Source organism: Canis lupus, chromosome 29 (assembly GCF_011100685.1).
Source record: "Canis lupus familiaris isolate Mischka breed German Shepherd chromosome 29, alternate assembly UU_Cfam_GSD_1.0, whole genome shotgun sequence".
In the NCBI taxonomy this organism is placed as follows: Eukaryota; Metazoa; Chordata; class Mammalia; order Carnivora; family Canidae; genus Canis; species Canis lupus.
The window spans coordinates 17,935,704-17,948,802 of NC_049250.1; the positions used below are offsets into that span (position 1 = coordinate 17,935,704).

The 13,099-nt window shown below is 43.2% G+C and overlaps 1 protein-coding gene across 1 annotated transcript in view; it reads left to right on the forward strand.

Moving 5' to 3' along the window:
- Nucleotides 1-649: 649 nt before the first annotated feature.
- Nucleotides 650-13,099, forward strand: part of PREX2 (phosphatidylinositol-3,4,5-trisphosphate dependent Rac exchange factor 2) — a 276,462-nt gene continuing 264,012 nt past the window's right edge. Inside the window, 1 exon segment of the mRNA XM_038579474.1 lies at nucleotides 650-853. Within this exon segment, the coding sequence (XP_038435402.1) occupies nucleotides 713-853 (141 nt within the window). The 5' untranslated portion in view covers nucleotides 650-712.

Below are 13,099 nucleotides of genomic sequence, written 5' to 3' on the forward strand. Positions count from 1 at the left end.
CTGAGACTTCTTCTCGGTTGGGGGCTTTTAAAAGCAAATCCATTTCGTGCCTAAACAAAACCAAAAATCAATGTGTTTCTTTTCAAAGACGGGAGGGTCAATACCACGGTTGTTTTGTTCCCATCCCGTTATGTAACCGTGGGGACTTGTTTCTTTGCCTTCAGGATTTGCACAGAACACATTAAAGCCAAACAATAGGCGGGAGTCCTAGGAGCAACCCTCGAGCTGTGTCTTGGAGTACGTCCTCCTGGGTTCGGGAATCTCCAATTAGTTCCATCTCAAGCGCTGACTCCGTGCGTGCGTGTGTGTGTGTGTGTGTGTGTGTGTGTGTGTTTAGTTAGCTGGCACGCAACGCACTTCCCCAGGGTTGTTTCCTTTTTCCTGAGATTTGGCGAAGGGTGAAGGGTCGGAGTCACATGGATGCAAAGCATTTGATGAACGTCCAAGTCACCGCTGTGGCTGCCGGAGCCGCCTCCCCTCCAGCCCGGGCCGCGTGAGGCCGGAGCCGCGGGGCCGGGCGCGCAGGTCCCGGCCCGGGGGCGCCTCTCCCGGGAGCTGCCTCCCGCGCCCGCGCCCCAGCGGGAGCCCGCCCCGGCCTCGCCCGGCCTCGCCCGGCCTCGCCGCAGCATGTGAGGGCGCCCGGACCTCCTCGGACTCCTCGGCGGCGCCCGCTCTGCCCTCGGGCCGCGGGGGGCGCGCGGCGCTGCGGACCATGAGCGACGAGAGCCGCGGGGACTGCCGCGCCGAGAGCGCCAAGGACCTGGAGAAGCAGCTTCGGCTGCGCGTGTGCGTGCTCAGCGAGCTCCAGAAGACCGAGCGGGACTACGTGGGCACGCTGGAGTTCCTGGTGTCGGTGAGTGTGGCCCTGCGGGGATGCTCTCACCGCCGCTCCGCACTTGCAGGTCTGCGGCGCCCTCTCGTCGCTCCAGACTCTCCCGCCGGGGAATCCCCGCCGCCGGCTCTGCGCACTCTTTACCTCCGTCCCTGGCCGGTTGGGTTGCACTGTGTCCCCCCCCCCCCCCCCCCCACTCTTCCTACCCTGGGATTCTAACACGTCGTCTTGATTAAACTCAGTTGCATTAATCACTGATTAAACTCAGTGTACATTCAGGTACATTTAGTTTTTTTTTTTTTTTTTTTAAATCCTTGATTCTTTTGGAGCGTGGGTTCATCACTCAGAATCCGTGGCAGCGAAGTCCCTTTAGTTATAATAATGCTTGAAACCTAGGATTGTGGCGGGGGGGGGGGTACAGAAAGAGCAGCGGGGCGAGGCTCTCCAGCAGCTGTTGGAGATGAAAGCCACATGTGCTGCTCCGGCCGTCCTCGCCCGGCAGCCTCCGCCGCCCCCCCCCCCCCCATCGCGGGTTTGCCTCCGCTCCCCACTCGGCTCCCGGCTCCCCCGCTCACGCTGAGCGCAGGAGAGCGCGGTACCGGGACACAACCTCGGGAGCTCATAGAGAGAACTGGCAGGAACTTTGTTTCAAAGTTTCAGCTTGACGCCTTGGGAGCTTGCTCTGGAAACGTTGCATTCACTTTTGAGCCGGAAGGGGCAAAAAGGAGCGAAAGAAACTTCTGAGACATCACTCTCAAAAGTTGAATTTTTCTCTCTTCCCTGTTGCAAAGACAAAGGGTTTGAGCCTTAGCTCCCCTCCACCCTGATGCCCGGGAGAGCATCATCTAACGACTGAGGAGCTTTAGCCTTTGCAACCTAAAATCTTCAAACCTTCTGCTCCTTCCACCTCCCTGTTCCATACCCCTGTGGTCCAGAGGGAAATGTTTCAAAGGCCAAACTTCCTGCTCAGTGTTCTGTAAGATGTAAACTTTCTGCTTATGATTATTTAGAGGAATTCACTTCTTTGTTATGGCAAGAAGGAGAGAAGAGTGTCTCAAGGGATGTAAGATGCACAGGTTGACTTCTCAAATTAAAATCAATATACTTGAGCCCCCCCCCCTCCCCCGCACCACATTTTTTGGGAAACGTTTGGCTATTTCAGAATATATGGGTAATTGGTGATAAATTGGATTGTTGTACACTTGCATGCAGCAGTGTCAAAAAAGCATGTTTTTAGGGAGATTTGACTTTTTTTTTTTACAAAGTTATTACAATAGTATCGACTATATTCTCCATGCTGTACTTTTCCATGACTTACTTATTTTATAACTAGAAGTGTCTAGCTCTTAATCCTCTTCACCTATTTCACTTATCTTCCCCACCCCCCCTTCCCTCAGGCAACTAGTTTGTTCTTTGTATTTATGACTCTGTTTCTCTTTTTGTTGTTTGTTTGCTTTGTTTTTTTGTTTTTTTGTTTTATTTTTTTTATTCCAGTGTAATGAAATTGTATGTTATCTGTCTTTCTGGCCGACTTCTTTCATGTTGTGTAATACTGGCTAGGTCTATCTGTGCTGTCACAAATGGCCAGATTTAATTCTTTTTTTAATGGCTGAGTAATATGCCATTGTGTATTCCATATTCCATTCTATACTATGTCCTCTTTTTTTAAAACATGTTTTATTTATTTATTCATGAGAGACATAGAGACAGATAGAGAGAGAGAGGCAGAGACACAGGCAGAGGGAGAAGCAGGCTCCATGCAGGGAGCCTGATGTGGGACTTGATCCTGGGACTTCAGGATCATGCCCTGAGCTGAAGGCAGGTGCTAAACCGCCGAGCTATCCAGGGATCCCCATACTACATCTTATATATTAGTTCATTTATAGATGAAACTTAAGTTCTTTCCATATCTTACATATTATAAACAATGCTGCAACAAACATAGGTGTACATACATTTTTTTGAATTAGTGTTTTCATTTTCCTCAGGTTAAGTGCCTGGAAGAGGGCTTACTGGATGATATGATACTTCTATTTTTGTTATTTGAGGAACTTCCATACTGTTTTCCAGAGTGGCTGCACTAATTTACATTCCCACAAGCAGGGCACGAGAGTTCCCTTTCCTCCATGTCTTTGCCAACACTTATTATTTCTGGTCTTTTTGATACCAGCCATTCTGACTAGTGTGAGGTGGAGATGTGACTTTAGAATAGCACCAGATTTGCCTTTCAAGAAACTTCATTGGTGACTTTGTCCTTTGACTTTTGAAAAATTTGAATCACTTCTTAAACTGCACTAGTTACTCCTTTCTGGAGGCATATGAAAAAGTACTGTGCGGATCCCTAATTTATAGAAATAGAGAGGTAACCTAACCTACATCAAAACCCAATTTGTTGACCTTTATTTAACATGTGAGGTTTTCCTCTAACTTTAGCACTTGATTATTAAAATTGAAAACTTTTTTTAAAAGATTTTATTTATTTATTCGAGAAACAGAGAGGCAGAGACACAGGCAGAGGGAGAAGCAGGCTCCATGCAGGGAGCCTGACATGGGACTCGATCCCAGGTCTCCAGGATCAGGCCCTGGGCTGAAGGCGGCGCTAAACCGCTGAGCCACCCGGGCTGCCCTAAAACTGAAAACTTACTGCTATACAGAGTTGGGTAACAAATGGTGGGAGGTATAAAATAAATTATATGTACCTATTTACAAGTGGTTTATTTATTTATTTATTTATTTATTTATTTATTTATTTATTTTTAAAGATTTTTATTTATTTATTCATGAGAGACAGAAAGAGCGAGAGGCACAGACACAGGCGGAGGGAGAAGCAGGCTCCATGCAGGGAGCCCGATGTGGGACTTCATCCCCGGTCTCCAGAATCACGGCCTGGGCCGAAGGCAGGCGCCAAACTGCTGAGCCACCCAGGGATCCCCACAAGTGGTTCATTTAATGATTACATTATTACCTCATTCAGAAATTATGGGCCCTTCTACTTTTATTTTTCTTTGTCCATTATTTTCTGTATTTACATCCAATATTTATGCACATACGTGTTCACACACACATAGACACACTAATTGGCCTGATTATCATCATAAACAAAAATTTACCCTGGTTTCTTTTTAGTCATAATCATTCAAAGCCAAGATCTACTTATAATACTTTTAGATTTTCTGAGTATTTCTTTTTTGATTATTATTTACAGCAACACTGAATACCCATGAATATTACTTGGTCATCTTCAGTAGATCCTGTCAATCTAGTGTGAACTTTAGCCTAAGCTAATAATGTACCAAGAGCTTTAAAAATATTCAAACTCTTTGGCCTGGCAGTTCCTTTTCTAGGAGTCCATCCTTAAGGACTGATAAGAAATGTAGGCAAACAATAAAAGTTATTTTTTAAAAAAATTAACAGTATTAAATAAGTGCAGTGGTACATTTGTTGTAAAAAAATAGGATAGTGGGGGAACCTGGGTGGCTCAGTGGTTGAGCGGCTGTCTTTGGCTCAGGTCATGATCTCAGGGACCTGGGTTGGAGTCCCGCATCAGGCTCCCTGCAGGGAACCTGCTTCTCCCTCTGCCTGTGTCTCTGCCTTTCTCTGTGTGTCTCTCATGAATAAATAAATAAAATCTTTAAAAAAATAAAAATATGATAGTGCATTTCTAAGTCAAATGTAAATACTTGTTAGATTAGTTACTATTTTAGATTTCTGCCATTGTTTTAGCCATTAACATGGATGAAGGGAAGCTCTTACCTTTATTATGAAGAAATAGAAATCATATTTTTAGTTTTACCAAGAACATATTTTTACTCACAAGCCCATATGTAAATAATCAAACAGAATGATATTTTTTCTCTTGATTAATGATCATATGATCTGAAAGGGAAAACTTTTCTAAGATTTTCTATACTTCTTTTTCTTTTAAAGAACTTTTAAAAATTTATTTATTTGAGAGAGGAGAGAGAAAGAGAGAGGAAGCAAGTAAGCATGAGCTAGGGGAGGAGCAGAGGGAGGGGGTGAAGCAGACTGCCTGCTGAGGGGAGCCTGACTCTGGATTCATCCTAGGACTCTGAGATCGTGACCTGAGTGCAAGTTCAGATGTCTCATCGGCTGAGCGACTCAAGCTCCCCTGTGATCTTGTATACTTCTGATTCCTTTCTGTTCTCATTTCTAACCCTTTTGTTTTTTTTTTAAGGAGAGAACAACTTTCTCCACTCTCATCTCCAAATAGCTGTTATTTAGAGTGGCTCACTCCTTCCCATGGGTTCTCTGGCTTCTTTTGTTCCTCTCTAGCCCTCCTATCTTTCGCATTCCCACTGGGTTTCAGGACTCTCAGTTCTTTCAGGAAACTTCATGATCCTGTCCTCTCCCTCCCGTCCCAGGCTAGAGTGCTCAATGCTTTGTACCCACTCTTCCCCATCGTTTCTTGTTCTGTAGCACCAAAGGCAGCTTATACATGTTTGTGTTTACCTTGGTCTCATTCTACTAGAATGTAAGCTTGTTGAGGACAGGCCCATATTTTACTTGTCTCTTTCCCCCCAGAATTTTGTGCAGTGCTTGTGAAACTGTAGGTATGCAGTAAATGCTTACTGAATGAATGAATGAATGAATGAATCAACCAATTGACCCATTCTCTAACAAACATTCCACCCTATTCTTTTTTTTTTTTTTTTTTTAAGAGAAGGCAGGGCAGGGGCAGAGGGAGAGGGATAGTCCGCACCCAGTGTGGAGCTCAATGTGGGGCTCTATCTCACAACCCTGAGATCATGACCTAAGCTTAAATCAAGAGTCTGATGTTTAACTGACTGAGCCATCCATATGCCCCAACTTCCAGTCCATCCTCAAGGACAATTCCTCAATCATCCTTAAAATTTTGAGTTTTGTTTTTCTTCCATTTGGTTTGTATAGAGTGGAAGTTATTGAAATTTCACAGGCACATATGAATTTATATAACAAGAAGTTTTAAATTAAACATGTACCTGCATTTAAAACAGAGACAATGGGCAGCCCGGGTGGCTCAGCGGTTTAGCGCCACCTTTGGCCCAGGGTGTCATCCTGGAGACCCGGAATCAAGTCCCGCGTCGGGCTCCCTGCATGGAGCCTGCTTCTCTGCCTCTGTCTCTGCCTCTCTCTCTCTCTCTCTCTCTCTGTGTCTCTCATGAATAAATAAATAAAATCTTAAAGAAAAAAAAACAAAATAGAGACAGTATTTAAATCAGGCATCGTGGTATTTTTTTTTTTTTTTCAGGCATCGTGGTATTAAAGACTTTGTAACACACCATTATTTCAATTCATTGTATACTCAATTTCTAAATTTGATATCATGGGTAGGTTATATTATCTGGATTTGTTATTTTTAGGTCATAGATAAAATGTAGAGAGTGACCACATTTGCTTGAATGCATGTTCTTGTTTTGTTTGGGAATTGGAGGGATGCCTGTGTGGCTCAGTGGTTTAGCGCCTGCCTTCGGCCCAGGTCCTGATCCTGGAGTCCGAGGATCTAGTCCCACATCGGGATCCCTGCATCGAGCCTGCTTTTCCCTCTGCCTGTGTCTCTGCCTCTCTGTATCTCTCATGAATAAATAAATAAAAAACATAAAAAAACCCAACTATTCTTTGGGAATTGGAATTTTGTTCTTTATTAGAAGTATTCAAACATATTTTTTCTAAAGAAATGATTTTATGGACCTAATACCCAGTATTCATGTTCCAAGTCTGGATAATAGCATGTTGCAATTGGTTTCCTTTTTTGCAACCCAGTCATAGGGCATAACAAGATGAGGATGGCTTCCTAGACCCATTTGAGTGAACAGAAAAAGGGCAAAGCAGGGCCAGCTTCATGGGTGTGCAAGCTGTACAGTTTGCACTGGGCTTCGTGCTCAGAAAGACCTGGAAATTGGTTTAATGCTAGCACTGTCTTGAAATTTGTGCTAATTTTATCTTTGAACTTGTGTTTTACAAGTGAAATTCTTTGGAATAGTGGGGTGTGAGCAGAGCAGATACATGAAAGAAAGAGAAAAGCTTTATATTTCAGTACTTTTACTAACACTTTTTTTCCTTGCTTTGAGCAAAAGGCTTCACACTTTTATTTTACACTGGGCTTAGCACATTTCACTATGGCTTTGAGGCAGGATGACCATATATGTTTTTGTCTAAACTGGGACATTTTTAAAAAATATTTTATTTATTTATTCATGAGAGACAGAGAGAGAGAGAGAGAGAGAGAGAGAGAGAGGAAGAGACACACACAGGTAGAAGGAGAAGCAGGCCCCATGCAGGAAGCCCGACATGGGACTGGATCCCAGGTCTCCAGGATCATACCCTGGCTGAAGGCGGTGCTAAACCGCTGAGCCACCTGGGCTGCCCCTAAACTGGGACATTTCTGAGAGGGATAGGGAGTGCTGTTAAAAATTACACTGGAAAACAGATGTAAACGGAAATTGTTCCTGGCATATCAGAATGCACTGTTCTTCCACACTGCAGGCTCATGAAGACAAAGACTTTGAGCTACAGGTCTTGTCATAAATAAAAGATTTTGAAATTTCCTAACCTGTCTAGGCATTGACCTTGGAGAGCCCAGAATCTGAATTCTGTCTCTAATTTACTAGGTAGCTTTGGACACTTTTCCTAAACTTTTCAAGCCCCATTTTCTTCATCTGTAAAATGGGCAAATAATAGTATTTTTCAAGGTTGCTATAAGGATGTGATGATGTATACATTGGGCTTTGCCCAGTGCCTGGCTCACAGGGGGGGCCATATATATTGTTACCTTTATTTCTTCTGATGCTGTGGTTGTCATACAGATCTACACATACTGGTTAGCCTTGGTGTACAATTTTTGCATGTGTGATATTCTCATCTTCACTTTCTGAGTCTCTTCTTTACTTCCTCCCTTTGTTTCCCTTCTGTTCATGAAGTCCTTCCCATGATGTTTATTTGACAGAGAGATAGTGAATACAAGCTGGGGGTAGCAGGTGGAGGGAGAGGGAGAAGCCGGCTTCCTATGAAGCAGGGAGCCTGTTGCAGGGCTCAGTCCCAGGACTCTGGATCATGACCTGAGGCAAAGGCAGACCCTTAACCTACTGAGCTACTGAGATCCGCCCCACAGCCCCCCCCCCCCCGCCCCCGCGGTATTCTTGTAAATATGCAGTTGACTTAAGACTGTGAGAGCATTTAGCAGTCTATATAACAACCGTAGATGGTATGGTGTTTTACAGTTGACAGTAAATTATTGCATATTTATTATCTGTTTTGGCTTAAAGTATGTGCCCCTTAGCTCTTTTGAATGATGCTCCCTAGGGTTCCATTGTTCTGTGGTCTGGCTTCAGGGGACCTCACAGAAGGTGAGGGGGAACTGAATTGTTTGGCTACCGGCTCTCCATTCAACTTCTAGCCCTCTTATGATTTGTGCTTTTGCTAAGCAGTTAGAAAAACCACTTACCTAGATCATAAACTCCAAGAGAATAGGCATGGTGCATTTATTTCCTATGTACAGTTTTCTTGGCCTAAACAGTGCTGTGCAAATAGCAGGTGCTCGGGGAAGCAAACAAATAAAACAATAGCAAACACACCAGTTTGAATGAGTCCAAAAACAACTTGTTTCAGTCACGATCTAACTTTTTCCAGGCAAGGATAAATTGATTCAGCACATTGTGCTTAGGCTGTGTTACCGGCTGAGTTGTGTGACCCTCAGGTTCCTATGCTGCCATCTTCACCCTCAGTGTACAAACAGTCACGATGCCATGTGGGAGAGGCCATGGTAGAGCAATAAGCTAAGTCACCTGGAGGCATCAAGGGACTCCTTCAGTCTGGCATCAAGGAAAGTTTTAGGAAAGAGGTGATGGACAGCTTCCGAAGGATGAGATGGAATATTCCAGACTGAGAAGACAACTATCCATCCTGAGAGGGCAGCGTATTTCATGTGACCTCAGTACAGCATTCTGGGAGTGCTGGCATGATGTTGCCCTGGGGGATGCTGGAAATTCTTCATTGATGGAGATTGAAAAATATTGGATATTTTGGGGGATTGGTAGCTCTGATCTTAACTAAAGGTAGTGGGAAATCAATTGTGAGGGGACACCTACTGTCTTATTAGTAATAAACAAGCCCGAGACCTCCAGAGTTGTCCCTGGAAAGGGATGTCTTGAGAGAAAAAGTTGCCAGGCCATGATTTCCTAATCTCTGTCTTTGAATTTCACCTCAGGATTCTTTCCCCTCATTCCCTGTGTCTCCCACCTCTCTGGTCCTGGGCAATCCACACAAGCACACAGAGAAGACCTTTCCTTGTTCCTCTTAATCTGGGACAGGTTATAATCTTCAAGACATCATTCTTGGCTAGGGAAGTAATCCTAGAAACAACGTGAAACATAAATGTGATCTAACTTGTATAATACAGATTTCTGCGCCCACCAAAGTGATCTTTCTCTCAGGGTCTGGAGACTCTGATTTATTTTTATCCTAAGCCCTAAGATAGCTCCTAACTGCACCCCCTCCCCCCTGGCTGGGCACTATTCCTGAACTGATTTAGGAGAGTACTTTGTTTTCTACCATTAGCTTGGATGTGTATGCATGAGGAAGGCATCAGGTTGCTGTCCTTAAGATCTCTTGATGCTTGTAGTAAATATATCCTAGTTCGTTCATAATTTTGATTTTTGGAGTATTAATCATATGGCCGGAGCATACTCTCTGCACAGAGTGGTGTGTCTTTAGTCTTATGATTTCTTTTTTTTTTTTTAAAGATCTTATTTATTTATTGATGAAAGAGAGACAGAGAGACAGAGAGACAGAGATGCAGAGACATAGGCAGGGGGAGAAGTAGGCTCCATGCAGGGAGCCCGACATGGGACTTGATCCCAGGTCTCCAGGATCACACCCTGGGCTGAAGACGGTGCCTAAACCCTGAGCCACCCGGGCTGCCCTAGTCTTATGGTTTCATCTACACAATTATACCTTATTATAATGCCATCGATATAAGAACGGTATCTACTGAGATTAGCTTTGTTTCTCAGCAAGAGAGTTCTGTCAATGGAATTGAGGATTAAAGACTGGAGTCTAGTTACCCATTAGGAGTTTCTGCCATTGCATTGGTCCAGGTAAGAAATGTGATTTAGGATTTAGGATAGAAGAAATGAAGAAGATAAAAGCAATGAAGCAATGGAGAAGATAAACAAAACAGGAGAAGAACCAAACTGAACCACAAACAGACAAACAAGCATCCAACAATAATGAGATGTTCTTGGGGCGGAACTTTTGATATTTGTCTTCATTCAGAAGTGGAGGTTTCTATACAAGGAAGAACACAGTCTGATTTGAAGATGAGATGGACAGTGTCATTAACTGAGAAGTAGAATACAAGGGACAGAACAGCATGAGGAGGAGAAGCAAAGTGAATTTGGTTTTGGACCTTCTGGGCTATAAACTCTGCTATGTTTTGAAGAAGAGAATAAGAAAGTTAAAGCATTTGAGAAAAAAGTGAAAGATCTAGAAATTAACTTAGATTTGTTGAAGTCATCAGATGGATGAGATGCCATCAGGGGAACAACTCGAGGGAAAAAACATACAAACTAAGAGTAGGTCATTGGAAAGCCAGCATTTAAAGGATAGAGGAAAAAGTAGAGTACTTTGGTGCCTCGGACAGCCATCAGAGGTTGAAACAAGGAACCAGGAGAGAGTGATCTCTTGAAATCCAAGGAAAGACCTCATATTCAGAAGAAAGGCTTCTTTAAAGTGTCAGAACTTTTGAGAAGTAGGTAGTGGGGAGACTGAAGAGGCCACTGGATTTGGCAATTAGCCTGTCATTGGGCTTTAGCTTCCCTAGTGTGTGTAAACCGAAGCCTGACAAGGAATGAGCTGAGACCCCCACGGAAGCTGAGTGGTGAAGACCTATGGAAAAACTATCCAGAGACTTTGATGGTAAATGCCAGGGAGGATGTAGGTTAGTAACATAAGGGGGTGATTTTTGTCCAGGATCGTTTGAGGAAGAGGAGTACAGTGGAGGGAAGGAGACAAATAGGAAGGGAGCTAAAACTGTGACAACACAGCATGGTGGAAGTGCAGTGCATCTTGGTGTAAACCATGGAAGGAACCCCTGTGTCACCAGAGATAAGGAAGATACTTGGCAAGGTTCACTGCCATGAGACACCCATAGCAGCACATCGTGGCCGACTCTGACTCTAAGAAGGAGTGGGCTGTCTCTCTGATATTTTAAAAATTCTGCTGCTCCTCTAGTCTAGGGCTTGTGGAACTGCTGGGATGGCCTTTGTACCTCCTTGTGAACACTCACCAGTGGCCCTGCCACACGGGGACAGTGGGGTGAAGTGCATGGTACAGAGCTTGGGTTCAGGGAATCTGATGACCTGGGTCAAAGTTCTGGCTGAAAACTTAGAAACTGTGTAACTTGGGACAAATTGCATGGCCTCTTTACTCTTAGTGTCACATTTGGAAAACACATTCAATAATGTCTCACAGGCTGGCTTCAAGTTCAAATCAGCTTCTGTAGGTAAAGTCCTGATAGGCAGTAAGCATTTAACCTCTTTTTCTATTCTCCTCCTGCCTCAGTTGACTGAGTCTTGTTGAGGCCACCTACCCTGCTTCTGAGCCCTTTCTCTTCCAGCCTGGAAGCATATGAGAGGCTTTAATAGATAAAGGAAGGTCCTGAGGAGGCCAGGGGGACTTTCAGGAACCTAGGGGAAGTGTGGTCTTGGAGGGGAGAGGAGGTGGCAGGGGGTCTGGAGATGGGGAGTCCCGAGGGTGAGCCTGGGGGGTGGGGAGTGCTTTTCCTCTGGGAGGAACAAAGGATTGTAGTACTCAGGGTTACTTTAGTGGAGAGGGGAGTTGGAGGTTTCTTCTACCTCATGGCCTTTATTTATGAATTGAACTGTTGTTTCCTTTGTGTTGTGTGGTTTTTGTTGTTTGTTTTTGCTTAGAGTAAAGATCTATAAAGACAGTGGTAAGGATTTGGGACATTTTCAAGAATAGTAAGGGGAAGGGTATCTGGATGGCTCAGTGGTTGAGCATCTGCCTTTGGCTCAGGTCACAATCCCAGGGTCCTGGAATTGAGTCCCACATCGGGCTCCTTGCAGGAGCCCAGGGTGTGATCCTTGAGTCCCGGGATCGAGTCCCACATCGGGCTCCCTGCATGGAGCCTGCTTCTCCCTCTGCCTGTGTCTCTGTCTCTCTGTGTCTCTTATGAATAAATAAATAAAATCTTTAAAAAAATACTAAGGGGAATTGAACTCAGGTATCTGAGGTTGGATGTTTGACTGTCATTGTGTAATTATTCTTTTATTTATGTTTATTATAATTTTTAAATATTTTATTTATTTGAGAGAGAGAGTAATCGAGAGAGAGAGAGAGCACATGACTAGGTTCAAGTCTTGGAAATCTTTATCATTTTAAAATTTATTTTATTTTTAAAAAGATTTTTTAAATTTATTTATGAGAGACACAGAGAGAGAGAAGCAGACATACAGGCAGAGGGAGAAGCAGGCTCCTTGCAGGGACCCCGATGTGGGACTTGATCCCAGGACTCCAGGATCACGCCCTGGGCGGAAGGTAGAAGCTCAACTGCTGAACCACCCAGGCGTCCCCTGTTATCATTTTTTCAAACCATGACACAAATTGTGTAGATTATTACATTTAATGCACACCAGTAGTTACTGTGCACACTTTTTAAAAAAGAAATATTGATTTATCTGGCAACATTCTGGTATCATTACATTTTTTCTCAGTACTTGTCTTTTAACAGTGTTCTGTTGAGTGTTCTTTTACTGTATACCTGGTTTATATTTTAATCCCAAATAAAATTGTCATGTTTGAGTTTTGAGTACAATTAGTTTAACCTAAAAATAATTGTTTTTGTTTACATGAATTCCTTTAAAATATTATTTATAATATTTACTTTTCCTAACAGGTGAATTTTTATGATCAACTTATTAAAATTGCATTAGCTATGTTAAAACCAAGATTTCTCTGACTTATGGTATTAGATTTGCCTCAAACAATTAAAAAAAATCAGGAAAAACACCCCTTTAGGAAGTGTTTCTTTGCTTAAAATTGAGGTTGGGTCACTTTTCAGATGGTATTGAGTATATTCATTCAGATCCTGGTACATCTTATAAAAGCTTTTTTCCTAATGTTTTCCAATTCTCATAAATGATTATTACATTTTATCCAAGAATTCAATGATTATAAATTTAAGAAAATTGATATGTTAAATTGAGCTTATGGTTTTTAAACATTTCTAGTTAGCATAGATGACTTCAGAAT